Raw genomic sequence first — 27,296 nt, 5'->3', positions numbered from 1 at the left:
CCAGGGGGGGAAAAAAGTTCACTGGCATGAGCAAACACTATTTTATTTGATTGGCTGAAATTTTACCTGTAAAAGCAGAAAAAAGTAGCAGAATACCAGCGAGCATCTCACTGCGGTGATTTATGAGCTCATTACTACTTTACAGCTAACATCCAAATTGCTTTATCTCTTTACTCTTCCCACATTACAGGCATTTTTTCCTCATTTGGTTTTTATGGTCCGCTCTTACTTTTATTTCTGTAACAGAGCATTGAGCTGTGGTGCTATTTCAGTTGCAGGTCTGTAACACAATGCACCTAAGTGCAGTGACTCACCGAAAGCACAAAACACAACTACTTTTCTCTCTCCGCCTATGTCCTGAAATCATCTCTTGCTTTTCTTCGATATCACATCCTTCACGTCCTTTCATTTGCACCCCATTCTCTCTCATACACACAAGCACTTGCATACATTATCGGGTACCTCTTCTCAGGAGGGGGCTCCTGATTGGTTGGTGGTGCTGCCTGTGCTGTTTCCTGCAGGTCAGGGATATTGGCAAAGTCATCTTGCTCTGCCACACCAATGGCCAAAGCCAGGACCACCATCTTTCCTTCGCTAGCTCCCCATAAAGAAAATACAATAAGAGACAGAGATAGAGATACAGATACAGAGAGAGAAAGAGGCGAGAAAAGAGAACAGAGATGCAAAGGATAGGGAAATCGAACATAAAGAAGGTGTGGTGCAGGGAGAGAGAAGAAAAGAGAGGTCATTTCATGTGAAATCCAGGACAGAAATCAGAGAGGCGGCCGGAACAATTAAGAGACCGCATGAGGGTAAACAGAGAAAATGGTCAGAGAGGGGAAATCTGCAAAAACCACACAATAACACCCGAGCAGTGAGCACTTAGTCCAGGGAAGGATATTAAAGAGTTACCTTAAACCGAAAGGCCAAATTAATTATAATGTAATGATTTTAACGAAGTGGTGCTGACAACAGGTGCAGGCTGTGTTCACATCATACAGACAACAAATAATTAAGGGAACCGTTGGTGATTAGTTAATGATCGTTAATGGATGTGATATTCAGCAGCCGGCGCATCAGCTTCCACACATGTTAAAGTTATGTAGCCTACAGACCTGTATGCATACACACACTCACACCAGACACACACACACACACACACACACACAGAGTAATTTATCGAGTTATTTAACCCGCCTTCTGCTTTCCCTCCAGACTCACCTTTCCCATCGAACATGCCTGTCATCTTTCTCCAGAGTTAAGATTTAATTAAGCCTCATTAAGAAGATCTGGACTAATTGTTTCTATTTGAGTGGCACAGTATCTTGAGGTGCTTGTGTATGTCACCGTTTTCTGGGTCACTGCTCTCTCACTCTCCGTGTTGCACTCTTCTCATTTCATCTCCTCTATTCTGCTACAGTTGCTCTCCAAATCCCCCTTTCCCCCCCTCATCTCCTCTATCCCCCCTCTCTTAATTCTCTGCCTCCTTTCCCTCCCTTGCTGTCACCCACACCCACAGGTCTATAGCTTAAGGCTCTGACTGTGTTACAATATCTCTCCGCTAAGAAAATATGGTGCTGCCAGGCTGTGGTAAGATATCGCCCCTAAACTTCACAATTTCATCTTCCTTACACGCCGTCAAAAGCTTTTCTTGCTGCTCCATAAAGCCCTGTTTAATAATCTCCCTGTTATATGTCTATACAAGCGGTTCCCAACCTTTTATGTCTGCTACGCTCAGAATCCCTTTGAGATAAAGTCAAGTTCAATGACACCGCCCAACATAAATGAGTTAATTTGAAGTGATTTAATCTGTGCTATCTATTCTAATATTTATATTTTAAATTCCAGCAAGAAATTTCAACATTTATCTGTTACTTAAAGCTCAGTATTTTCATCCTTCTTTGTTTATGCAGCTACAACTTTGCATTTGTCTCTTTATTCTGCTAACTGCACAAGTGCCCCCTGGAGCACACATACCTGCTGGGAATCATTGGTCTGTTCAACATAATGGTATGCTGCTTACAGTATATTGATACTATAACCATAAGGGTTATTGGATCCCTCTTCTCCCATCACCTGTTAAGAATGGCCATTTGCACTCAAGAATATTGGTAAAACACTTTCAATCAATGTGCCGAACATTAAGGAAGCACAAGTGAAGGGGAAGAACAGACATTAATGACACTAGGATAAATTATTGATTGGCAGAGAAAAAGTATGAAGACTGATCTCCCATGAGGTCCATTTGGTCAAACGGCTCCAAACGCTGGATATCTGTGTCAATGACATCAACACATTCATTGGGCAATGTTTCACCCAGATAGGGAATCTGGCCAAGATTGAAATTAACTGTCTTGAACAATGGGTCATGTCTATTACTGGGCCACTCTGTCATCTATCCTATGAGGTGTTGCTGTTGCAGAGGCAGGAAATATACAAGCGCAGTGATCTCAATCTCACATTTACACCGAAGGTGCTGCAGCCACATCTACAATGATAGGTGCTACTGTATGGGGGACATTCTCCATGACCTTGGTGCTCGCATGTGCTACACTGCTAATGCTCAGTTAGTCTGTGGCATTAGTTCAGCTGTGCTGTGCTCAAGCATCCAGAGAATCTTTAGTGCACATTAAAAGGAAAAGGGCCACTGTAAAAACGCATTCAGAGCAAAGGGACATTAAATACATGTTGTACCTTGCCGGTGTCCTTCCTCATCTCATCCCTTCACCACACCATCATCCCTCCCTCCTCTTCTGGCCTGCAGCACCAATATGTTGCAGAAGTAATGGTGCTGGTGACATAAGATCAATGCTTCAGGGTTAACACAAATCTACACACAGCTGCTTAACCCTTGTTCCTATACTGATGCACAGTGACACATGGCCTGTGTGATGTGCACATGCTGACACATATGTCACCAGACCCATATAAGCGCAAAAGTTACAGTGCTATACCGGAGAAAAAGAGATGCCATTTTAGTTGCAAATACTAACTCATGAAATATGGATTAGGCCTGCTGGTGCGTCTGTTTAGCAGGATATTTAACAGTCATTCGAAAGGATGGTTCAGAAACAACATCATCTAATTGAGTGGGACGGTGTGAATATAAAATAAATGGTGACTTTTCATGAAACTGTCTCATGAATATTATGTACTAGCGCCACTAGCTTCGTCCTGCAAAGACAATTGCAGCAGACAGGCCGAGTGCCATCCAAACAGATGTTACTGTTTAGCAGAGCATAGAGTGTAAACATTGAACAATTTATCAAAGAGTGGGATAGAAACGGCCCACAATATGTCCCAACTTCCGTGCTATTTTTCATGCACATGTTGTCATTCCTTCTGAAATGAGGAAAAATGCATTCTGTGACTGACTGCTCTATAAGAAGCTCTGCAGTTCATTTCAACTCATTACTGCTACAGCAATGTGTGTTCATGAGCAACTATTATTGCTGTAGCAATTATTAATCACCCTGTTTATGTTGAGAAATGAAAGGCCATAAAACATATCGAGTAGCCATATGTGCCCCCACCCGTCCTGAATAAATGGAATCTATAATTGCTTATATCATCCATGTCATCTGTGACGTCTTGATAAAATGAGATGCTGATCCCTCTCCCGCAAAACAACAGGGCTCAGAGCTTAAAGACAACGGCTTATTTACATTTTTAACTCTACCCTTATTAACATTTATAATCCATTTTTAAATAAGCCGACCTCTGGCCTCCTCCTCTGTGTTGAACATCATCTTCCTGAATTAACATGATAAGCTACTGTATGAGATGGACTGAAGTGCATAGAATATATCTCATACCAACAGCACAATTTACTGGAATTATATTTTGTGAACTAAAGTCCTGATCATGCTCCAAACAGTTTCATACCAGTGGAAATCACAACAGCACACCTACATAATACACATTGTGTATGCACACAAGCACAGCACATGGTTTGCCTACATAATATCCTTCCCTGGATATCAGATAGAAACTGAAAGAAAACACCCAAAAGAGACACAGAAGAGTGGTTTAAAAAGGTAAAAGTTAAAGCACATAAGTAAATACCTAAACATGGGAATAACATGCATAAATAGCTATGGATATATTATAGATTTGATTCTAAGATATTGTTACGTATTACAGATTAAAGGAAAGGGACACCTTAAACAAACACATGAAGTAACTTGTAGCATATGATGTCAGACACAGACGGACACAGGCCTAAGCAGGTGACACTACAAAGACTCCATAAAGATATGAATGAACAGGTGCAGACACTCACAGGAAGGACTTGACGTCCAGGCCTCGATTCCGGATCTGGTCCATCATGTAATCCCAGCTGCCAGGACTGGCACGCGAGCGCCCTCCTGCTCCACCTCCCCTATAGCGAGAGGCCCCTGCTCCTGCTGGGCTGCCCCGCGCACCCCGGGGACCGCCTCTTGTACCTGCACCCCCACCCTCACCACCGCTGCCACCTCCCTCTCCTCTCCCAGCACCCCCACCTCCCCCCGGCTGTCCAGGTGCTGTGTGTAACTGTCCCAAGCTCTGGGAGGTGGTGGGAGGATGGCTGAGACCAGGGCCTGGTGGGTGGATGAGGGGCTGCTGAAGACTCTGCTGGCGCAGCAGCGTCCGCGGCCTGGCCGGGCCAGAGGGGATGTGCTCCAAAGTGGATGCATAGGATAAGACTGGGTCCCCAAAGCTGGGAGGGCAGAGGAGCAGTGAGGAAAGAGAGCGCGAAGAAGGCCACGGCCGGCAGAGGATAGGTCGATGAGGAGGTGAGGGAGAGTCAGAGGTCACGGAAGTGGAAGGAGAAAATGAAGGAGCAGAGCCGTGGCGAGAGGAGGCGCGTTGGTCAGAAGTGGTGGGGTCAGGAGATGAGATGTGGGAGAGAGGGAAAGAGTCATCAGAGATGACACAAGGTGGCACAGGGCAGTGGTGAGTGACAGGAGAAGAAGTCAAGTTGACGTCAGGATAGATACAGGAAAGTTCATCCAAACAGGAAGTTGATGATGGGGAAGGGGAGGGGGAGGAGGAGGAGGAGGAGGAAGGACGAGGGGTGGTGTTTGAGGACAGAGTGGAGAAGGAGGCAGAAGGAGGAGCGTTGGGAAGTGGAGACAGGAGGAGGAGGAGAGAGAAAGAGAGCAATGTGAGGCAGCAGCAGTAACAGCAGTAGCAGAAATAGCAGTAGAAGGTGCAGCCTGAGTGATCGCTGTGTGCTGTGTACTGCTCATGGGGCTGCGTTGGGCAGCCGTGTGCAGACTGGGAGCTCGCCCTGCGCGCGTGCGTCAGATGTGTGTGTGCCTTGCGTGTCTGTGCGATCTGAGCGCGCTGTTTGCGTGGGGGTGTGTTGCGCGTGGGCAGTGGTCGGATGTGCACCGTCCGCACAGGCGTGGAACGGTTATGCGCCACGTGACCGCATCGAGGGGTCGAGGTTTTGCAGCTCCCAGGTCTTCCTGATGAGGGTTTTTTGGGCTGATGAGAGATCCCCATTTCATCGACTCGTCAGTCAACTTTTTCCATCTCTGATAGCCTCTCCTCTTTTCTCTCTAAGTCATTTTCGTCTTTTAAACACATGCTGCGCCTCTAGAGACATCCCAACAGCCAACCAAGTCCTACAGTATGACTCCCTCCCTCTGTCAGCCTCTCATTTTCCACTCCTCCCATTTATAAATGCGGTTTAATTGGCTCATTGCCTTTCTTCAATAGTCACATCAACATAAAGGTGTGTGACACATCCTATTTCGCTTACTTGTGCGTACATTATTTCAGCTTTTCGGGGCTCTACACTATCCTGTGTGCTCTTTTTTAAATATCTTTTCTACTCCCTAAATATATCCTCCTCTGTCAGATCGCTGTGTAACCCAGACTACCAGAATTAGGTCATGATGGAGCTATTCACATCAGTAAGGTGCAGTTTACTCGGCTTCGCATTACTTCACCAAACATAATTTTGCATAAGGCTTTTAGCGTGCTATCCATCATATTTAAACGTCGCAAATGAAAAGATAAAAATGGGATAATAGATGGCTTTGCTGAAATGAAACAGATTGTGGGCAAAACAGAAGAAAAGGGAAAAAAAAGAGGAGTGGCTTTACACAGCCACAGAAAGATGGAGAGAGCGATGGGAACGATAAGAACACAGGGTGACGATGGAGGAGAGACAGAAAATGGGGTGCGAGACACAAACACAAGAGACACAGACACTTATAGCAGCCTGAAAATAGAATCCAATTATAGACAGGGGGCAAAAAGAAAGATGAGAAGAGGAGAGAAGGAGGGAATGAGGAGTGAGGTAGTGATGAGCGTAATGTGTTGTGGAGGAAGAAATCACAGGCACGAGGTGCCAAAGTAAGGTGCAAAAATCATGAAGAACTGAAAATGAAGTGCCTCGTTTAAAGCGCGCTGAATATAGACCCTAAATCATGTCATACGTCATGGCTGTGGGATGCAGCTCGCAGTCGGTGATCATCATGTCGCTCACATTTCAGCCTAAATCTTAATTAAAAGGCGGGCTGGCTGGCACTCAGTGTGTGAAAATGGGACTATTTTTGTTTTGCATTGTTGGAGGGAGACTGGCAGGTGGTACAGTTTCTCACATAAACAAGGTAACTATTGTTATCTTCTCATGATGACGAGAATGCACATTTCCCTAGAGCTCACACGTCCGTTTGCTCTTGCACGCTCACCTTGACTGCTGAGCTGCACTTCTTTCCTCCCTGCTGAACTCGACCTGACTGTATACTCTCCCTCCCAGAACTGATTCATTCACCTAATCATAGCTGCTGCTGTTGTGGTGAAAACGTGTAAGAATAACATTTGCATAGTAATAGTGTTTATTCTGCTGCACAGTGACTGATGTGCTCATTCTTTTCATGCCCAGTTCTGAACTCACTTGCTGGGTCTTAATCCTCCGGACTGCATGTGGCCCTGGACGGTCTGCCACCTCCCGGCCTTCGCTCCCTCTGTCACCATGCTCTTCACGCTGTCACTGCGATAAGGACCCCCCCCATCATCCCCATGCCCAGTTGCTGCCCCCTTCTGACCCCCTGACACTGCCCCACTAAGAGAGAGAGACAGGGTGCGAGGGTCCCAAACCGGACAGAGGAGGGTACAGGAGAGAGAGAAAGAGTAACGACAGGAAGAGGAGAAAAAGACCAAAGAGTGTGAGAAAGACAGACACCAACACACACACACAGGAAACTAGATTGAGCAACCACACGGCTAAGGAAGTGAGACAGATCAGTAGAGTGTGTAAAGGGGGCAGGTCTAGTTTTCCAGGCCAAGTGAGAGGCAGGTGGATGAAAAGGTCTGGAGTCCAGTGAGGAGGAAGAGAGGGATGTGGGAGTGAAGAGCAGGGAAGAAAAGGAGGAAGAGGAGGAGGAGGAGGAGGAGGAGGAGAAGAATTTACAGGGAGCCTGTGGAGGGTGGAAAACCAGCAAGAAGTCACTCCTATTAGGCCTGGAGGACCAATACTACAGCTGCCAGCATTCACTTGTGGCAACAGTGTGTTGACGCTGGTCATTTAGTTCTCATTCTCTCATTCGTTTAGGCGTTTGGGGCTTGAGATGTGCTGCTATACAAAGCAAATCATTCGTAGCAACTTAGAGCAAAGGGAGGACTGAAGTGTTTCATGAGCAAATACTCAAGTCATTTGGGAACTCATCCAAAGTGACATTCGGTTAAATACAAGTGCATCTGTTCCTGTAAAACATCGATTACACTGCATGTTTACATTTTTAATCCGCAATATTCCAGTTTTTATTATGATCTATTTGTTATTTGATCAGCACTTTGCATCAATGGCAGTAAACAGGATGTAATTAAATACCTGCACCACGCTGTAGAAAAGAGCATGAGGACAGTCCAATCATATCCATTGCTACAAAAAGAAGTCACAAGGTCCAGAAATGAATCAGTGTCCAAGCAGTTGTCAACTCTGATTTCCTTTCAAAACTGTTTTTGGGTCTAAAATGTCATGTCTACTGAAAACAGTGATGATCAAAAATAAAGCACAGTAGTGCCCTCTGGTGACATGACTACATTTCATTAATATGCATGGTGCTCCCGCTCCAGGAGACACAAAGTACGAGGTGCAGAAGTCACTGCTGCCTCGTGTGTCGGCGTGAGATTGGGAGGTGCTACCCTTGCATCAGGTTTCTTTGAAGGTCACCGTTTCACATTTAATTCTGACCAATTGACCTGACAGTGCAAGTGGGTAAGTCATCAATCACAGGAACAGCGCGGATGACTCTGCTGGAGCGACCGTCAACACACAGGACATGGGCCTCATTTATCGAGTGAGCACAAGGTGAACGCCTTTGCTCTTTATTAAAAGTACTAACATAAATAAACGCAGCCATTCATCACAGAGTCTTTACAGGAATATAAAGCATTCAGATATCAATCCTGTTTCTGACCCAACTTTACTGAGAGGGGAAGCCATTTCCAAAAGAAATACAGCCACATAATCTTTGATAGATTTTCATCTCAGAGTTATCAGATTGATGAAATGCAGAATGATATACAGTAAATACAATCCAGACTTGTGCGTAAATTTGAAAGATGTTTGTCAATTCACTGGGATAACTTTGAAGCTTGTGTCGTGACTGATGCTGACATTAAATATATATAACGAGTTCAATATTGACTCAAAGCCAACAAATCTCTAAACATGGAGATTGATTGTGCAGGTTAGGTAACCTTTTTGATAAATGAGGCCCAGTGTGATGGAAATCTGCTGATCTCAAGAGAATCTCAAACAGGAAATGATTTCCCAGCCGTCTGTTGGCTTTATTATCGGGTCGAGGGAGGCGGTCTCCTGGTTAAAAATACGTATATAATGTTTCTCATTTTAACACTCTATTGATAGAACAACTCGTTTTAGCATTAGTGTGAAGTGAAAATGCATTTTTCACCACTGGACAGAAAAAAAATACTTGTGAGGAGGACAGAACCTGCTGAAAAACAGCTTCATGGACAGCAAATGACAACCTTGAGGGTTTTTTTTTTTTTTTTTTTTTGAAAAATGAAGTTCTCAAGACACAAACGCTAAGGTCTGAAGATGGTTTCCTGAGATTACCTGCCAGAAACTTCAGGCAGTAATCCATATATCCACCACATTCATAAGCACACTGCTGCCTCCACTCTCCAGGCAATTTAACACACAGTCCCCAACTGCTAGGTCTATTAAAGATGACCAGTTATTAGACAGTTTATCAGATGACTGGTAGCAGGATGTCTAAGCTTGGAGCCCTCTCAGTGCCCAGAGGGAGATAGCTAGGTATGACCTTGCTGGTGCTTTATTGGATTCAAGTGCCCAGCGAGTAGAAACATTACTTTTATTGCATCAAGTACCATACAAACACTGTTAACCTTATCTCCCAATATGATAGACAGTGGACAGAGTTGAAGTGCTCCAATGTTAGTGCAGTACACATTAGATATTAGGTTGATAGGGATCAGAGAGAAGCCACAGACGGATGTAAACCACAGGTGAACACTGGCACCACGCTGCGACCTGGTGTAAACGGTCAACCCTCCTCAATAACAACAACAACAACAACAACAACTACAACTACTACAGCCGGCGGATTTCACTTCACAAAAGCAAAGGACAGGAAGACACACACACACACATGACAGAGAAAGTGGGTTAAAGTGTGCACATGTCTTTTGGAGAGGAAGGCTATGCGAGGGTTGTCCGTCTCCATGGTTACACTCCATGGGAGAGAGGTGAGAGGTTAGAGGTCAGGAGTTAGTGGGACCGGCAGGGCTGTAGGGAGTAGGGGGGCATCCGAACATGCGCCTTTGTGTTCATTAAAAGGTGACAGGATGTGAGGAGTAGCTGCAGAAATTATCCTGGGGGGGGGGGGGGGTGAGGGGGTTACAGGGCTGCGCTGCTCTACCACCACAGTAATAGCTGAATGGCTGTAGCAGGGACGCTCTAATGTGCGTGTGTGATATTTCCAACCCTCACATTTCCCAGGCAGATTATGAGTAATCATTAGTAATCATTCATGCCCTCCAGTCTGGTAACATTGGGTGGGTTGTTATTGTTGTCGTTATTACTATTGTTGATGGAAATCGCATTATACAACAATAATAAGTCTTGAAATGTGCAGTTTGTGTATATTTTGCCACAATATGACATTTATGGAATGGGATTTTTTCAAAACGCCTTCGGCTGAATATCCTCAGTTACACATGAGTAAACCGCGTCTTAAGGACTGTACAAATAATGGAAATTGTTAATCTAGGTGAATTTAATTAGATGTCGGAGATAATAATATCCACATCTGATGGTTGAATTTGATAAGTGGCTAGTGGTGGTGAGGGCAGGGGAGAGGAGAGGAAGGCAGGAGAGGGAAGCTAGAGGAAAAAGGGGGAAAGGGGAGAGCGGCACTGCCCCTGCCTCGTTACAGCCCTGCTCAGGGGGAAGTCTCTTACCAACCTTGGACCAAGACTCACTTGAGTGTGAGGCGAGGATCTCCATATGGGGCATAGGGAGAAATGTTTAGTACGAACTCCTTGGGCGGATAGGAGCTCCACCTCTGCTGCACTGTGCTGCTGTCATTGTTATTCCAAAAGTCTCTGTCTAGATCACTGGGGCCAAAGAGAGAGACAGGTCAGAGCAACACAACTATGGACAGCCTCGGCACCAACCAACCTTTGAAACAGCCGCTCCTGCTTTCGGAGATGATGCGAGGGCTTGGTTGGAGGGAGAGAGTTGGTCTTACAACTGCATCGAATAGGAGTTTGACACAAAACAGGCCCAGATTAATGTCTATTTCTACCTGGGGTTGACAAATCACCGTGGTGGTTCGATTTTAGAAATAACAAAAGGGGCAGCCTGGGGGGGGAAAGGTATTCACAAGCAAATGTGCTGCAGCAAACACGCAGAGAGATAGAAAAAAGAGATAGGTAGCAAGAAAAGAGGAAGTCATAATCTGATGAATACATACAGCATGTGATTACATTCTGTTCACCACTGATGAAACACATTTGAGTCAACATTAAGAAGTCTGGCCCCCAATCCTCGGCGTGAGCAGAGCGAACGTATGAATGCATGAGACACAAGGCAGAGAGATAAATCGCAGACAGTCAAAGTAGAGGAGGAAAAGGTGAGCAGAATCACTGATGTCATACAAGTCACACAGCAGCGGTCGGAGCCGGAGCACGGGGACAGAGCAGGAGAGAAAGGCAATGCGCGAAGAGAAGAAGTTGGAAGCTGAAATGACCAACAGAGCACATCGATGCTGCTAGAGGCAGTGAGAAAGGAAATGCAGGAAATTAAGAAACTGAAGAACCCAAGTCAGAATACATTCACAGAGCCCATCTTTAGTGCTTCAAACCGTCCGCACAGAAAATGAAAAAGAAAACACAGACATTCAGAGGCAGCTGAGACAACAGCAGGCTATAGAAGAGAAGTAGTGATGAGCAGGTTAATAGAAGCATTTTGAGGACGAAAGAAGCGCACTTAGGTTTACAAAGCTGACATTTTCTGGTGCTGCTGACCTATGGTCTCGCTTCATCAAGAACAGACAATACCTTAATCTTAGTTTGAGCCCTGTAAAAAATGTTAGATTGAAATCCTCCCAAACATTTATGCTCCAGCACCGACACCGGCACCCCCTCCGTTTACTTAAAACCTGCACCGTTTTAAGCAGTGCAGAGGCGTTCCTTTAAGGCCTGCACTTAAAGGAGACCTATCTTACAACCAATAAGATAAGTGCAGGAGTAGACCAGTCCAGCCAAAAGCTTCACAGGTAAGATAATGCAGATTTAATCTATACTGATTAAATCACTAACCTTTCATTTAATGTCTGGCTGAACATGCTCTTGTAGAGATTGTGCGCCTCAAGAAAAAAAAAAAACACAGGGCTGATTTTCTGCCTTGTTTGTGTAGTGTACATCGAGGGACTCAAAGCTGAACCAAACGGAGTTCATTATGACCAGATTATTCTACCCCAACCAGCTACAAGCCACTTACTTGATGGCTTTCTTCTCCCCTCGCCCACGTGCCGAGTCTGGAGTGTCTGCTGTTTCCACTCCTGGTTTATTCCTCTTCCCCTTGAGCCGAGCAGAGGGAGGGGACGACAAAGAAGGAAGAGAAACAAAAGGTTAGCTTAGATTTGCCCTTTGAAGCCGTGTTTTTGCTATACTAATTTCAAGTGTAAATGCCTCTCCCATTATCTCAGGAACACTGTGCCATCGGTCCTTTACCTGATGGTCTCCTGATTACACTCATCAAAGTCAAATCAAATCTGCAGTGGAGAGCCATTTCTGACTATGATTATCACTCGCACCACCCTGAAATTTACATGGCAATTGCCTCTTTAAGGTAATCCGCTGGGTGCCGGAGAGAAGCCTCTAGAAAGTCCTGCACCAGCCTGATTTCAAATAGCTAGAGCACGACCTGCTGTAACCATGGAAATAATGGCAATTTACTGTAAAGGCTCGGAGACGTGAGGTCTTCTGGGCGCATTCTACTGGAAAAGCTCATTACAGTTAAAGGTGTTTCACATGTGTCACAATGCAGGTAATCTCTATTGACACTTTGCCACAAGTGGAAGAGGAAAGGATCAGTCTAAATCTGCCCTGCCCCTCCCCCCCCAAAATACCATGCTTCCCTGAAAGTGATAGTCTGATACGCATCGGGGACAGGTAAGGATTCTCCTGCTCCAGAAAAATGAGTGGGAGGAAAACACACTGAGTTGGCACCACGGCTTGGCTTGGACAAGTGGACCTTAAATCAGCCGAGGGGCAATTTCCTGTGGTGGGTTGGCGTGTGGTTGACTCAGCCACACTGGAGATTGCAGGTTGGACAATGTACAAAATGGACAACATCCCTCAGAGTCAGAGGCCATGAAGAGTTTGACCAAACCACACTGCAGCTCTCGTCAGATTTGTGTCAGGTTCTGGCCCATTTGTTGCCCATATACTGTAGCTTTGAGATTAGGCTGGGTGGTTCACGTTTGTTTATTTCCAAATATAGATCATGAAGAAATGAGTTTGTGTCTCTTTCTTTCTCCGACTGCTCCCCATGAATGTGTGTCATCAGGCTTGTATGGTACGTGTAGTTATTTGAAGACGATGTTATTTCTGTAACTACTACAATGGCTTGAACAGCTGCATCAATATCACTCACATTCTTCTTCGGTTTTAATTATTGAAGCCGCAGATTGGTAACAAACTTTATTTAATCCTGCCAACTAAACTCTGGTTAAATATTGAGATACTAAAAATCAAATGTCTGGAAGCAGCCGTGGTTGCGACATGAAACAGATGAAATAAAGCAAAGAAAAATAATTCAAAAGGGAAACTTCTTCATAATTCCAAGTAATTCAGACAAGGCCATGACATTTCTGAACCACGACGACGACTGCATAAAAGCCTTTAGAGATTGCAGTGCTGCATATAATTCAGTTCTACAACACAGCTCAAATAAATTGTTAGAGCAGATGTGAAATACACAGAACTGGCCTTGTTCATCGGGAAACAAAAAGCTGATCTTGGGAGCCTGATTAAGGGAAGATAATGTATGATTATGACAAGCTATTTTCTTATTCCGAACCTAAAAAGTAACAGCTCATTGACTAGCTTGAGCTACATAATGTGGGAGTTATTTTAATGTCACTGATAGTAATTTGTAATTTGGGAGAAAACCTTTGGTGCTGCGTTGACCTGCAGCAGCACAAACAAAGCAGAGACCAAGAGCAATCATTCTGAAAATGATGCTTGTAAAAAGCTTTTTGACACAGGGTGTAATCTGTGTGGATGTATGGTGTATGCCAATGCAGCATTAAAGAAGTGCCCATACTCCAACCTGTTTGTGTAAACATAAACCCATTGATCCAAGCACTAAACTAAAAATACAGAGAGGCAATCAGCCAGAGGTTATGTATGAGTCTCTGACAGACACTGAACTGACTCAGATCTATGATGCATGCAGTGTTCATAAATAGCAGCAGCGTATGGAAATGCAAATCACGCCACAGCCTATATATATATATATGTTGAGCTTCAAAACCTGACAGGCAGACTGCTGTAGACTCCATGAGGTCCTGATAACGCAGATATAATTTCAAACTACAGTGCATTGTATTGTGGCTGTGTGGATATTGCTGGCCCTGTTGCAAAGCCAGAGTTGACAATAACACTGCTGGGCAAAAATGATAAAGCCCATCCTGACGCTCCTGAGCTAAAACGATATCCATCACACACAAGGAAACAAAAGCCACTCATCTATTGTATAATCAGAAGTAACCTGAAATAGAAAGGTCAACAAATGAATAAACATAGATCCGACAGGAACGACTAGTTAAACAGCTGCATACAAGAGGTTTGTTTGTAATTTACACACTGACTTCTAGATAAACAGTCTCTCTACAAACCATCAAAGCCCCTGGATGCACCGAGTCCATAAACTGAACACACCACAACATGTCAGTGTGTTCTCAGCCGACACATTATCAAGAGCATTCATGATCTTTTATGGCCTGTATTTTTATAGTCTGCTTTAGGCGCATGATAGCTGTTATCATTGGCTTAACACGCTGGCTGAATACATGAAACAGCGCCGCATAATTTCATACACCATCTTGAAAACGGAGTAACGCAAACAATCCACCATCACAGCGATAAAACATCTGCATGCCCAAGAGGTAGACCGCCCTCCCGTTCAAAAAAAGATATCATTATACAATTAGCACCTAAATGCATTCTGTATTCTTGCATGACAATCTCTGACGTGAAAACACCGACTGAATTTCTGTCAGATGAGGACGAGCTATCAAAGGAAACTCATGCATGATTCAATGCTTTCGTAAAATTTTCAGGAAGGTGGGAAAGACATGGCGGATGAGTGAGAGTCCAGTACAGAAAGAGGGGTGGGAACTGAAAATAGAAATCAAATTTAGAAGAAGAAAAAAAAAACAGCGAGAAAAACAAGGACAGAGCAGGGTGGCATGTGAGATGAAGTGATCGGAGGGAGAGACAGGTGTGAAAAGTGAACTGAGAGAAACAATGAGTGGCAGGAAGTCCCAAGTGGACTGGATGTGAAAACAAGGAGGGACGTATAGACTCTGCAATGGGCACTGAGTCCCTCAATCATCATCTCCACACACACACACACAGCTACAAAGCCATCTCCTCCACACCTTTCTTCCAGCTCATTCACAAGAGTGGATAACAAACACTTTGCTTCTATCTTCAAGGGAGGTGTGGAGGCTGCAGAAATCCATAGTGATGAATGTAACAAAGCTCACCAGCACTGTGGACATGAAGCAGGAAACAATATGGAAAATCAGCTCAGTACCTTCGTTTGAAACTGAGCAAACAGAGGAAATAAAGAACTAGAGCTTGTTTTTATGCACAAATTTTACATTCTAACCATAAACTTTTAACATGTGTGATTGATGTTGTTCTGTGACCTGCCCTGAGCGGGTTTCAAACTCGGGTCTCCTGCACCGCAGGCGACGATGCTAACTGTTTTGCCAAGAGGCCAATGGCCACTTAGCAAGTGGGTTAGCATGTCTTCTTCTTTTTTTATGGGTGAGTGAGTTTAACTTCAGTACATCTAACCGCCACACGCTGTCACTTGTCCTTACTGGTACCTCGTGACTATGACTATACCCGCGGACCTCCGTTACTCACCCCCCTAAACTCACTCCACCCAGGGCATCCGGGTCATGGCACCAATGGCCTCTTGGCGAAACGGTTAGCATCGTTGCCCGCGGTGCAGGAGACCCAGGCTCGAAACCCGCTCAGGGCAAGTCACAGAACAACATCGGTCACACATGGACCAAATCAACATTTTGACCAACATCTTCACTTTCTAAAAAATATCTAAGCCGCTCAGCTGTGTATGAGTTTCATTATTCTGTTTATGAGTATTACTGATGCAATTACGTAAATCTCTAGCTGTCTCAGTAAAGTTAGACCAAGCGATTATGTAACATTACTGCATCAGTGCTCTGAAAAGATCAGTTCAAGAGTGGTCAGTTATTTCTCCAACAGGGAGAAAACGCTACCAACATCAGACTTACTCAACAAATCAATGACTCTTGTCTGGAACCAGGCTGAAGTCACAACTCATTATAAAGCAAAAGCAAAAGAAACTACCAGCAATTCAGGGAAGGCCTTGGCATTAATATACATTGTGACTGGACACGATTTATGTTAAAGCTATAGTGCAACTTCTGTATGCCCCTGGAGGAAGTCTTTCCTGTCGTGTCCTGCAGGTAGCTATTATATAGCCTGCAGTCACAAGAATGCAGGAACAAGCAGGCGACAGCAGGGGCTGGCTCAATTTGTGGCAGCGGCTAGCAGTCGCTAGTTCATGTTGTCCCCACGGTGCAATTATTTTATTTCAAATATCCTAAACACAACTAACTTCAGATTCTTTGTGTATTCTTATTTCATATTTTCATTATTGGTAACCGTTTTATAAAAACAATAGCCTACATCACTCGTCTGTTTCACGTCGGGCCGAACAACGCCCTTTAGCGGTGGTATGAGCTGTGGTGATGTATTGCTTAATTATGCAGAGAGTCAAATCTGCAAGTTGTATTTAGCCTGCATGAACCAAAATTATGGAGAAGTTCAAAAACATGAAATAGATTACAGGCTGTACCACCGGCTTTATTACAGTCACTAGCTGATGTGCTATCACTGTGCTATTTCAATTTGCACGGTCACAGTTATTCCCTAACCTTAGCGGCTTGGTTATTATTGTTACCATGGCTACAACGAAGCTCCCATAAGCTTAGCAAAGTAGTCATTTGAACTCGCACCACGATGCCTCCCTAGTCTCAACTAATTACATCTACTATGACCAAATCCTTTTTGTGCCCAAACTTAACCAGATAGTCATCCTCATGAATCTGATTGATTTTTCAACAGCGGTTTGTTGCGATTTTGGGAGGCACAGACAGATTATAGTGTCCTGCCAACAGAAGCATCATCACGGGGAACAAACAATGGATTTTGTCCTTTCGTTTGGAGAAGTAAGATATTTCAGCTGTGTCTTATGCCCAGGGTATAATGAAGACACAAGAATGGGTTTCAGGAATGTTACAAAACCTTATAGTGAAAGCTTTACACAGACGCTACATTGAAATATGCCGGATTCTGCAAAGTATTCAGATGTTCTATTTCAAAGGTGTTATGAACATACATTAACCCTACAATTCATGTGTCTACTTGACGTTTTTAGCAGCACTTTGGTTAGCGTGCACAGGTGTGGCAATTGATGTATTAAAATGGGAAGCAGGCCCACTGAGACCACACCACGGCAGATGAGTGAGAAGACTTTGGTGTTGGACTGCCCAGGGTGACGCTGAGGGTTTTCTTGAAAAAATCCAGACATGAGAGGAGACAGAGTGAAACTACCACTCTCTCTGTCTCAGTTGGCAGTGCACTGCCTTCCAACACCCAGCTGTGTTTGTTTGCTGTGAATTAGCAGGCAGCAAGAGTCTACATGCTTGCTCAATATTATCCACATCACACCATAATTAGAGAGGAGTGCGCTATTAAAATGGTTGTCCGCTGTTAAATCACCAAGTGATCGTTCGGTTTTGGCATTTGCAAAAAAAAAAACATCATTTTTTATACCTGTGTTCTTCTGTAGTAAACGCTGACATCAAGAGGCATGTAATTGCAAATACATAAAAATTTACATATCACCAGGAACGCAGCCAACACTAGCTACTTCAAATGTGACAGGTCAAGACTTCAAATCCTCATAATGTGCTGTTATTATAACATTGCCAGAGACTGTGACAATTCTCCTTTGAAATTTTATAATTATTCATTTACACATCTTGTCTCTCCTCTGATTGGCGTAATTACTATCATCTTCCTAACAACCGTGAGCTCCTAACTCCCAGTTAGTGTGACCAAAATACTGAAGGTTGTTGATACAAGCCCAACAGGGATTGAATCAGGCTGTGAATCTGGTCAGGTCCAATCTCAACTCCAACACAACTATGTCACGGATCAAACAGCACAGGGCTCACAGGAGCGGGGCGGAGGGTTTCTGAATGCCAAACAGCCACTGCTGCTCAAACAGATGTTAGCTGCACCACCTCTGATATCTGAAAATCCCACCCAACACCTACAACATGAGCCCCTGCTGACAATCATCAGCCCCCCAACATGGGAGCTTAATAACCATGTGACCCACGGTATTATAATTTGTGTTTTTTTCTTTGTTGTTCTTCAATCTCTGGAGAAAGACAACAAGACCATAAACCAGTAAATACGCAAATATAATTGCTTTAAAACCTTAGTGGGAAAAAAAACTTGCCAATAAAAATTATGATGATGATGACATTAGTTTAGCACTTATTCTAAAAACAGACTGGCAGGCCAACAGAAGGAAACGATAGCATTCAATGCACAGTACTTCCAGGGGGCTTAGATAACAGAAAGCCAAGCAGGAGGAAGGCTTCGGGATGACTACACATGAGGACTTTTAAAATAAAGCCCATTGCACTGGTTGCCAAAGCTAAAACACCGAGAGCAACACTCACCCAAAATGTCTTGTCTATTAACCTATGAATCATAACCAAAACTGGCATGGGCCCACTCCCCACTGACACGTGAAGCCTCTAGGAAAAATTTGCTCTTATGAAAGCTGACACTGTCAAAGATCACACTCAGAAATATCAAAAATGAAAGTTTTAGACTGAGGGTCTGTCATAACTTTATGCTAAATGTGCCATAAGTACTGAGCTTTTTTGTTCTTTGTGCATAGGGAATCAGCCTGCATTACACTATACGAGATACAGTGCGTATCTATAATGAGGTGGCTCTGTTCAAAGTAACCGTGTTTATGCAAATCGCTCTCTATATATGTTCTAATCATGTGCTCAGGGAATATGGTGCGACCATGGAAAATAAAAGAGATAAAGAGATCAAGGGAAGTGAGGGAGCATCTGTAACAGTACGGTTTTTTTATAGATTGTATAGCTGCTGAGCCTTCATGGCTTTTAGAAAATAACAGGTCTCGATGGTCTCTGGATGATGACATTAATGGCAGAAAATCATATTTTAACAAGATCAGTAGTATTTGTGCTTTGTCATAGCAAAGTGTGCCATCAATAACACATTTATCATCATGGAAATGACAGGCATTTATCTCAGTCACACTTTATTATTTTGTACATTAAGCAGCCTGTTTGATGTGGTTTCACAGCAGTGGGCAGATGACATTTTCTCCAAAGTGGCCCAGGACTACATAGGCCTTAATTAACATCTTTGTGCCACTCGAAGGTGCCTACCCACTGCCAGCACCACACACAAACACACATGCACACAAACACACACACCAGATAAGGGCTTAGGGCAAGATGCCCTGTGCACAAATAGTATCCCCACTGAGAGAGAAGCACATCATCTTGTGTATAAGGATGTGGTTGATAGTGGCCTTCACAGGGTCATAAGGCCAATAGATCGTCACCCTACCCCGGCCCACTGCTGCTCTGTGGCTGCTGCAAGGCACTGTCACAGGATAGAAATAAGATCCATTTACAGCAGTGCTCCGGAGGGGACCTCGGGGACTTTCGAAGGTGCTGCAGCAGAACTACCTCCATCCACAGCAGGAAACTAGGAGTCATTCACTGCTCCATTTACTTCAAAGTGGAATATCAAATATAACACGATGTTCCAGTGAAGCAAACAATAGAAAGACTGTGTCGTAGCACGTTCATTTCAACACAGACCATTTCTCTCTCCCGGTTCATATACATCATAATGGCATCAACGAGTAATCTAGCTACAGCCACCTCACTGGTGATTCAATAGCAATGCCAATTACACTATGTAGCGAGGCGCGTGGTGTGCAGAGCCTGCTGCAACACCTAATCCTGCCATCTGTGGACCAATAAGTTTCACAGCAGTGCAATCATGTGCTGAAACAAGCAAGAGTTCAGGCCAACATTAAAGTTGAAATAGGTGTTCCTGGGTTGTGCAAGCACAGGATGAATCAGAAATCAATTAAAGTTAAAGGCATGCAAATCTAAAAAAAATCAGTCAAGTAAAGTGGCACTTAGCTGTACAGCACTGTCTGCCTAATGACTAGTTGCCTCCCTTTAATCAATCACATTTCATACCACATAATCACAATGACATGCCCTCTATCATAGGTCAGCCTGCTTGATCTGTGTTCTGTTTCTTCTCCATGAGTGGCCTGGTACTGATGCTGTATCAGCACAGTTTACTAATGTTGTAGCTGCTAATGTCTGAGAGTTAATTAGTTTGAGTCTGGACTGTTGCAGTCATGTGACACCGATTTAAGCGTGGCCTCTGTACAGTAATATGCGAGTGGTAGAGCAGGGTAAACAAATACAATCAGTCCAGTGCAGCTTCTACTTGACGTGTGTATTTCCATCGTGTGAAGCTTTTGCTCATTGATTCATAACAGATACTGTTAACTATATTAAGAAATACAAGAGCTAGTTATTATCAAGAGTAAGATTATATATTAAAAATACATCATACTGAAAGTTATATGTTATTACAGTTTACACAACTACTGTAGCCTCCAAACCCTGCTGTGTCCCACCACAAGACAACAGCGTTTGGTTCTGGCTCCTACTCGTTTAAAGTTTCTTATAAATAAATGTTTGAAACCAAAAGAGGTAAAACTGTCAAACCTTTCCACAAGAAACCTAAAATTGAGGTCAAAGTGAAAAAAATGAAAACAGATTTGCAGAGAAGAATTTTCTTTTTCTTCTATCCCGTTCCATTTATCATCTGACAACACCTCAGACTTCTCTTATGATACTTTCTCGCTTTTGATACTTGAAGTATTTTTTTTTCCGTTTACACAGTATAATAGGTTTTGAGTGTACAAGTATTTTCATCTGCTAGATTGGTACTTTTAAAGATATAAAAGATCAGAATTTGTCCTCCACAACTCTTACTATGTCTTCATTATGACGTGTATTGAAATACAAAAATTCTTACTTCAGCAAGACTGCACATAATATTTGCACAGTTGTTCATAATATTTGTTCTCCAGAGCAGTAAAGTGTCCTCTTCTAGTAAATTCACAGCAGACAATGTTTATTAAGCCGACAATGTTTATTAATGCTCCCTGATTATTAAAGCATGTTAAGATGGCAACACATGCGTGGGAACCACATTAAGGATGTGTATGTGCGTGTTTGTGTGTGTATGTGTGTGCAAAACTCACCAGCTTGCGTTGACACCAACCACAGACGCCACAAAGAGCCACCAGCCAAACAGCACACACTGTCACTGCGAGGGAGACCAGGAACACACTGAGGGACACTGAGCCTGTGCACACAAACACACACATATACAGAAAGAGGGAAGGCAGAAAGAGACATAATATAAGTGTTGCTTTTTTTTGGTGCATACAGGGGATAGATTTTCTACATTGAAAACATAGAGCTGATTGTATACCACAGTAAGTAAATCAAGTTTTCAGACGGCGCACCCCATAAACAAAGCTGGTGCACCTCCTTCTCTGTTTAATTGAACAGTCAGGCAAAAAAAAAAAAACTGCCATTTTTACATTGTGTCATCAGGAGCCACAATCCCACCACAACCCGCTTCGTGCTGGAGCATTTCAATACCTTTCCAATAAGGGCTGCAGCCAGGCATCACTCACTCGCACACACATCACTGTCATAGTGTCACAGCTTGTTAAGTGACAGGCTGAAAGTGAAGGGAGGGAGGGAGAGGGGTGGAGGTGTGGTGGGGTTGGGGGGAGAGGCAGAGCTGACAATACAAGAGAGCTTATGATTAATGGGTATCAGGAGATGCCCAGTGAGAGAGGTGGCTCTGGAAGAGAGTCATAAAAAAACATCATCTATTGCTGCTCGCTTGTGTCTCTCAGTGTGTGTGTGTGTGTGTGTGTGTGTGTGTGTGTGTGACAGAGAGAGAGAGAGAGAGAGAGAGAGAGAGAGAGAGAGAGAGGAGTCACACATGCACCTGTGCTCCTGAGTGTGTTTACGTGCTGGTTATGATAGTGGCAGTAAGTGGATCTATCCTCATGAGCACTCTGCGTCTAGTTAGTTCTCCACATTTAAACAACTGAGTGGCCTTCTCTTTCGAGGACAGCGATATAAAGCCTCGTTGAGCTTTGATATTTGCACAGCGGGGGAAGATGCTAATGTATTCAAATTTCATGATCTCCTTCTAACAATTCCGATTCCTAAATATACAGTGATAAATGGGTCTCAGGATGTGTTTTCACACCGCTGAGTGACAAACACTGACAAACAGCCATGCTTTCCTTTCAGCAACCGGGTTTGTCTTCTCCCCAATTGCTGTCTGCTTCTCTTTTCCTTTTGCTTGTCACAACTGGCCTTTTCATCTCACTCCTCCATCATATCTGTGCTTTATTCTCCACCTCACCACGTCCACTGGGAACAGACAAGCTCTAAAAGGAGGAAGAGTGGCAGGTTAGTTGTTTCATATGGAAAATCAGAATGGGACCAGCATCGTCTTGTCACAGACTTCCCTTCAGCCTCAACGGCTGGTTAGAAGTGACACCTGAGGCCACTTAGAGTCATGAAAGAGAGAGGAGGCACAGCACAGCTAATCTAACAGACAGCAAATCTGACGACACATACATGCTGATTAGACTTGTAGTGATAGAAAATTATAGTGCACCAAAAAGGAACCATTTAGCTTTGTGCATTTTGTGCTGCATTTTTGTAGAAATTCAAATGGCAAAGAAAAAAAGAAAAATCTTGGACCATGGATGGAGATATGTGGGCAACGCAGACTGTACACGCAACAGGAAGAGATGGAGGTGAATAATCTTTGCAGCAAGTCCTCAGTGAAAAAACATGAAAAATAGACTTGTTCATTTTTCTCCAACTCACAATTTTTTATGTTTCAGTCATAAAAATGAATCATATGGGAACAAATGAAATGGACTAGATCCTGAAGCAAGAGATAAAAAATCCTCTTTTTAATCACATCTACTCAGAATGAGTGACAATTCTGTTATATGATAATTGTGTTACTGACAGTGCACCAAGAAGTACATTAATGCTCCTGGTAATTTTACATTATTAAAGACGTCATATGGAGTTTTCTTCTATTAAATGTCTGTAAAACGTTCAGGGTGTGTGTGTGTGTGTGTGTGTGTGTGTGTGTGTGTGTGTGTGTGTGTGTGTGTATATGTGTGTGTGTGTGTATATGTGTGTGTGTGTGTGTGTGTGTGTGTGTGTGTGTGTGTGTGTGTGTGTGTGTGTGTGTGTGTGTGTGTGTGTGTCCTTGGGGTCAAGCGAACTGCCTTTCCTTTCTCATAAAAAAAAGCTCACTTAAAAAACGTGTATCATTTGCATCTATGTTTTATTTCTAACTACCATCCTCTTCCCTGTCTCATCTGGTGTATCGTTGTGTTTCTGTGCACATACTGCCACCTGTGGATGAATGGAACAGTGTGAATACATTGGCAGGGCTGTTTATCACTTCACATACATGCAAACATGGGGAGGTGCCATACATTAAGCTGAGCCTGTCCTGTATGTGCTACGGTGTTTTGTTAAACCTTTCTTTGCTTTCTACAAGAGAAGTGAGAGGTGGGAGCATCAGAAACTTAAGACTGACGCTCTTCACCAAATTTGAATCCTACAACTTCCAATGTAGGTGGCGTGGTGTTTCGACCAAACAGCAGCAGGTGGTGAACTGTGGTGGATGGAAATCTGCTCATGCACCTACCACCTAAAAGATAAAAAATCCTCAACATCTACAAACATCCCACACTGTGTGAGTTTATCTGCTGACAACAGCGGCTGCCCCAGATTGGAAAAGAATCAATCCTACTTGACTGATCTTGTTCTGATTGTAAAAGTTTAGATATAATCAGCACTGTGGCTGTTACAAGTTGTTACATTTGTCACCGCCATTATTTATCTACAGTCAAAGAGACTGCTAATGGCAAAGACACACATCCATACCTTCCTGAGCAAGAGAGGGCCAGTGAAACACATCCAGCTCCTGAATGATGAATATCTCTATTCAAAGATGTTCAGAAATAACCTCGGGCTATATACTCTGCAACTGCACTGTATATTCATAGAGAGGCCCATGAAGTTGAGTCCATTAGATGCTATAGCCTCAACGATGGATCTTAAATAAGGAGAGCTAGTCTCCAGCTGGAGTCCACTCTAAGTGCCTCCAGTGATGGATGTTCAGATTTTTTGAAGGGCTTGGAGAGTCAGGTAGATCTGTGAAAGGCAGCGGCAGCTGATATAGGGCCGCATCCTATAACCCCACCCCACCCCTCCACCCCCCTCCCAACCCCCGCTCTCTCTGAAGGTCAAGAGGGTGGGCTGGAGAGTGGTATGGTTTATGATCTGTGTCAATCAAGAGAGCTGTGGGATTAAAAAGCCTCCAAATAAAACGCAGCGTCTGAAGAGGGCACGTTATTGCACTCGGTAATGGGCAGCTGGATTCTGCTCCCCACTTCATGGGATGTAACTTCCTCTTTAGAAACTACAGAGAAGCTCCTTGAGCAGGCAGCGTGGGGGAATAAAAGGCAGGGAGAAAACACAGTGTTGAGGTATTAGGGAGATATGCAAATCTTCAGCACTATGCAGAAGAAGAAGAAGAGAAGAAGCGGCATCATTAGTGTATAAGAAGCGTGCACTACATACAGCTGTCACAGCACTCAGGAAATTCAATTTATCTTTCCCCTTGAACAAAACAAAACGCATGGCTTGAAATACTCCAGCAGGTGATTCACTGGTAAGGAGAAAGATAAAAAGGAGTTTGTGCGCTACACCTGGAACAAGGACGACTTCACAAGAACAGCTGATTTAGCATTTAACAATATAATGTAATCATAACTATATATTAACTAAGTAAGGAATGAAAAATACCTCCAAATGGAGGGCGATGAATCACTTGTAAAATTTGCACCATTTAGTAAAACTGACAAGCAAACTGAGGGAGCCATTGAACCTCGGATCAGAAGCCTTTAGAAGTCAGAGCTCTCTTGAACTTAAAAGTCGCTTGTTTGTTTTAGATTTCTGTGGCAATTTCTTTGATTTGTGAGAGGAAATAAATGTCTCTGGGAGCACAGGAGCGAGCAGGGACAATGATAGTCCAAATGAGTTTGAAATGATCTTTGAGTGAGGAGGACAACAGACAGCAAGCCGTGCAGAAGGTTAAATATGGACACTTAAGGAATGTGGCAAAGACAGAACCTGCAGAATATATCAAAGTGCAGAGCCTTAAGGATGAAGTGCTCTCGGCACATAGCAGCACCGAGGGCAACGAGCATTTCTGTGGCTACACAGAGTGGCACAGAACATGTAGGTGATCTGGCCCACATGCAGTGAGCTAAGCCAAGCAGAAAGGGACCAGTCCTCAGGGGTAGAAGAAATTGCTAATTGGACAGGCGGAACTGGAGCAGTGTCCAGTCAGCAAAGCTGCCACACCGCATCTTTATGCTTTGACTGAGGTGGAGAGGGCAGAGCCTCAGAAGCTCTGGGTGCAAAGCTCGTAGCCTAATCGCCACTTCAAAGTGCCCCTTCCGTGTACGGCAGTCTGGGTTTTGCCCTCTTTATAGCCAGGGTAATCCTCAGATGTCACTCAGACGTCTTTACAGTCCGCCGCCCTCAGAGGCAGAATCTACGTGCAACAGCAAAATGTTACTTACCTCCAGTTAAATTGCAATATTGAGTATTTCAAATTCTAGCTACTGTCTTGTCTAGCTCCCGGCTCGATTCTGAGCTGCACTTTATTGCTTTTGTTTAACAGTTATTTCTCCAGACAAAAGACAGAGTGGTAGTAAACAGCACATGCATATGAGAGCCGTCAAAACTAAATATTTTCTCTTTTGCTCAGTCACACAAAGTACTTTGTGTGGAAAGAGCGTAAAATTGATTCAAGAGAGGAGATGTGGATAAAATGAATATTTACTACGGTTCCAGGTTAATAATGTCATTGTGAAATAAACTGATGAGGTGACTTAACACAGTGAGCTCTGTGGTGGGTTGTATCAGTGTTGTTTTGGCATGTTTCAGCCCTGTCAGCGTTGTTGTACAGCCGGCCAGCCTGGCCAAGTTCAACAGGTATTTCCTTGAGACAGAACATCATTTGTAGTAGGACGGATGATTGACAGTTTTCTCCTTCACACAGACATCATTTTGAAGCCCTCCTGAGGTACCACTTGGTGGGTGGGCAGTGGTCTTCATGATAGCTACTAGAGACAACAACTGTCAACATACTGATGCTCTGACCCAACCACTCTTCATTATAATGTCAGCTACACACTGTGACAGTATCTTACCTTATCTTATCGTACGGTTGTGACATAATTTGTCCTCAGACAGACACACAAACACATGACAAAACCACCTGCCACAGTAGGAGTATCTAAGACCATATGTGATGGCACATACACACAGACTCACAAGGTGAAAACATTCCCATGCAGCCACACATTGTTACAGCTGGTAACAGATTAACAAAGTTTCCTGATAGATTTTCTGGCATCCAGAAAATCCATTATTTAGAGCAACATAAAAATACGATGCTTCACAATCACAACAGATAATTTGCTAATCGGTTATATGACGACCCTTGCCACTCTGCCAGCTTGTTTTGCTGCGCTTCTTTCTCTGATGCTGGAAGTTACTGTAGGTGGTGCTGGAGCTGGAAGGGTCGTCTCCTCACGTCCCTGCTGCCTGGTAGGTGGGCCGGGCTTCCAGAGGAGAAAGGGACAGGCCCTCTGGTGGTCTCACTCTCTCTCTCTCAGCCTGGCCTGATACATCCTCCTCAGCCTCATTTCTTTGTTTAGTTTGCAGCACCATAACGTGCATCCTATAATATCCTCACTTATCCACACACTTCAGACATGAAGTTTCAGTTTTTTTTTAAATAACTCTAGTATTTTGTCCCCAGGTTCTATTTTGTGACAACTTATTTAATTTGACCTAATGTTTGACAAGATCATTCAATTCTTGGTGTGTTGTGTTTATTTATAAACAGTTCAAATAAATATGCAACAATAATCAATACAAACAATGCAGAAAATGTAATGCTCAGTGATGAATTATATATCTCATGAAAGTTGCCAGCTATCATCAAAAGCAAAAGCATGGCCCATGGGGGGAATTAAAATTGTGTAATGGTCCTTTAACCACTTGGACAGGCCACAGTGGACACATAGAGCCCCATGTGCTGCAAATCACAGGGATGTGTAGAGCAACCAGAGACATTTTGACAGGTGTAGTGCACCTGTGGTGAGAGTGAGTGTCTCTTGCATCCCCTGTAGGGTAGAGGGACGTTTTGCTGGTTCT

General features: G+C 43.7%; 1 protein-coding gene across 1 annotated transcript in view; it reads right to left on the bottom strand.

Moving 5' to 3' along the window:
* The window catches only part of syt7a (synaptotagmin VIIa), a gene marked incomplete at both ends in the record, with an annotated part of 66,319 nt that overhangs the window by 15,916 nt on the left and 23,107 nt on the right, over positions 1–27,296 (bottom strand). Inside the window, 5 exons of the mRNA XM_083974516.1 lie at positions 451–594; positions 4,283–4,699; positions 10,468–10,602; positions 11,990–12,069; positions 21,200–21,303. Of these exons, the coding sequence (XP_083830642.1) occupies positions 451–594; positions 4,283–4,699; positions 10,468–10,602; positions 11,990–12,069; positions 21,200–21,303 (880 nt within the window). The remainder of the gene's footprint in view (positions 1–450; positions 595–4,282; positions 4,700–10,467; positions 10,603–11,989; positions 12,070–21,199; positions 21,304–27,296) is intronic.

This window comes from Trachurus trachurus (assembly GCF_905171665.1).
Source record: "Trachurus trachurus genome assembly, chromosome: 6".
Taxonomy (NCBI): Eukaryota; Metazoa; Chordata; class Actinopteri; order Carangiformes; family Carangidae; genus Trachurus; species Trachurus trachurus.
This window is presented reverse-complemented; position numbering and strand designations above follow the sequence as displayed.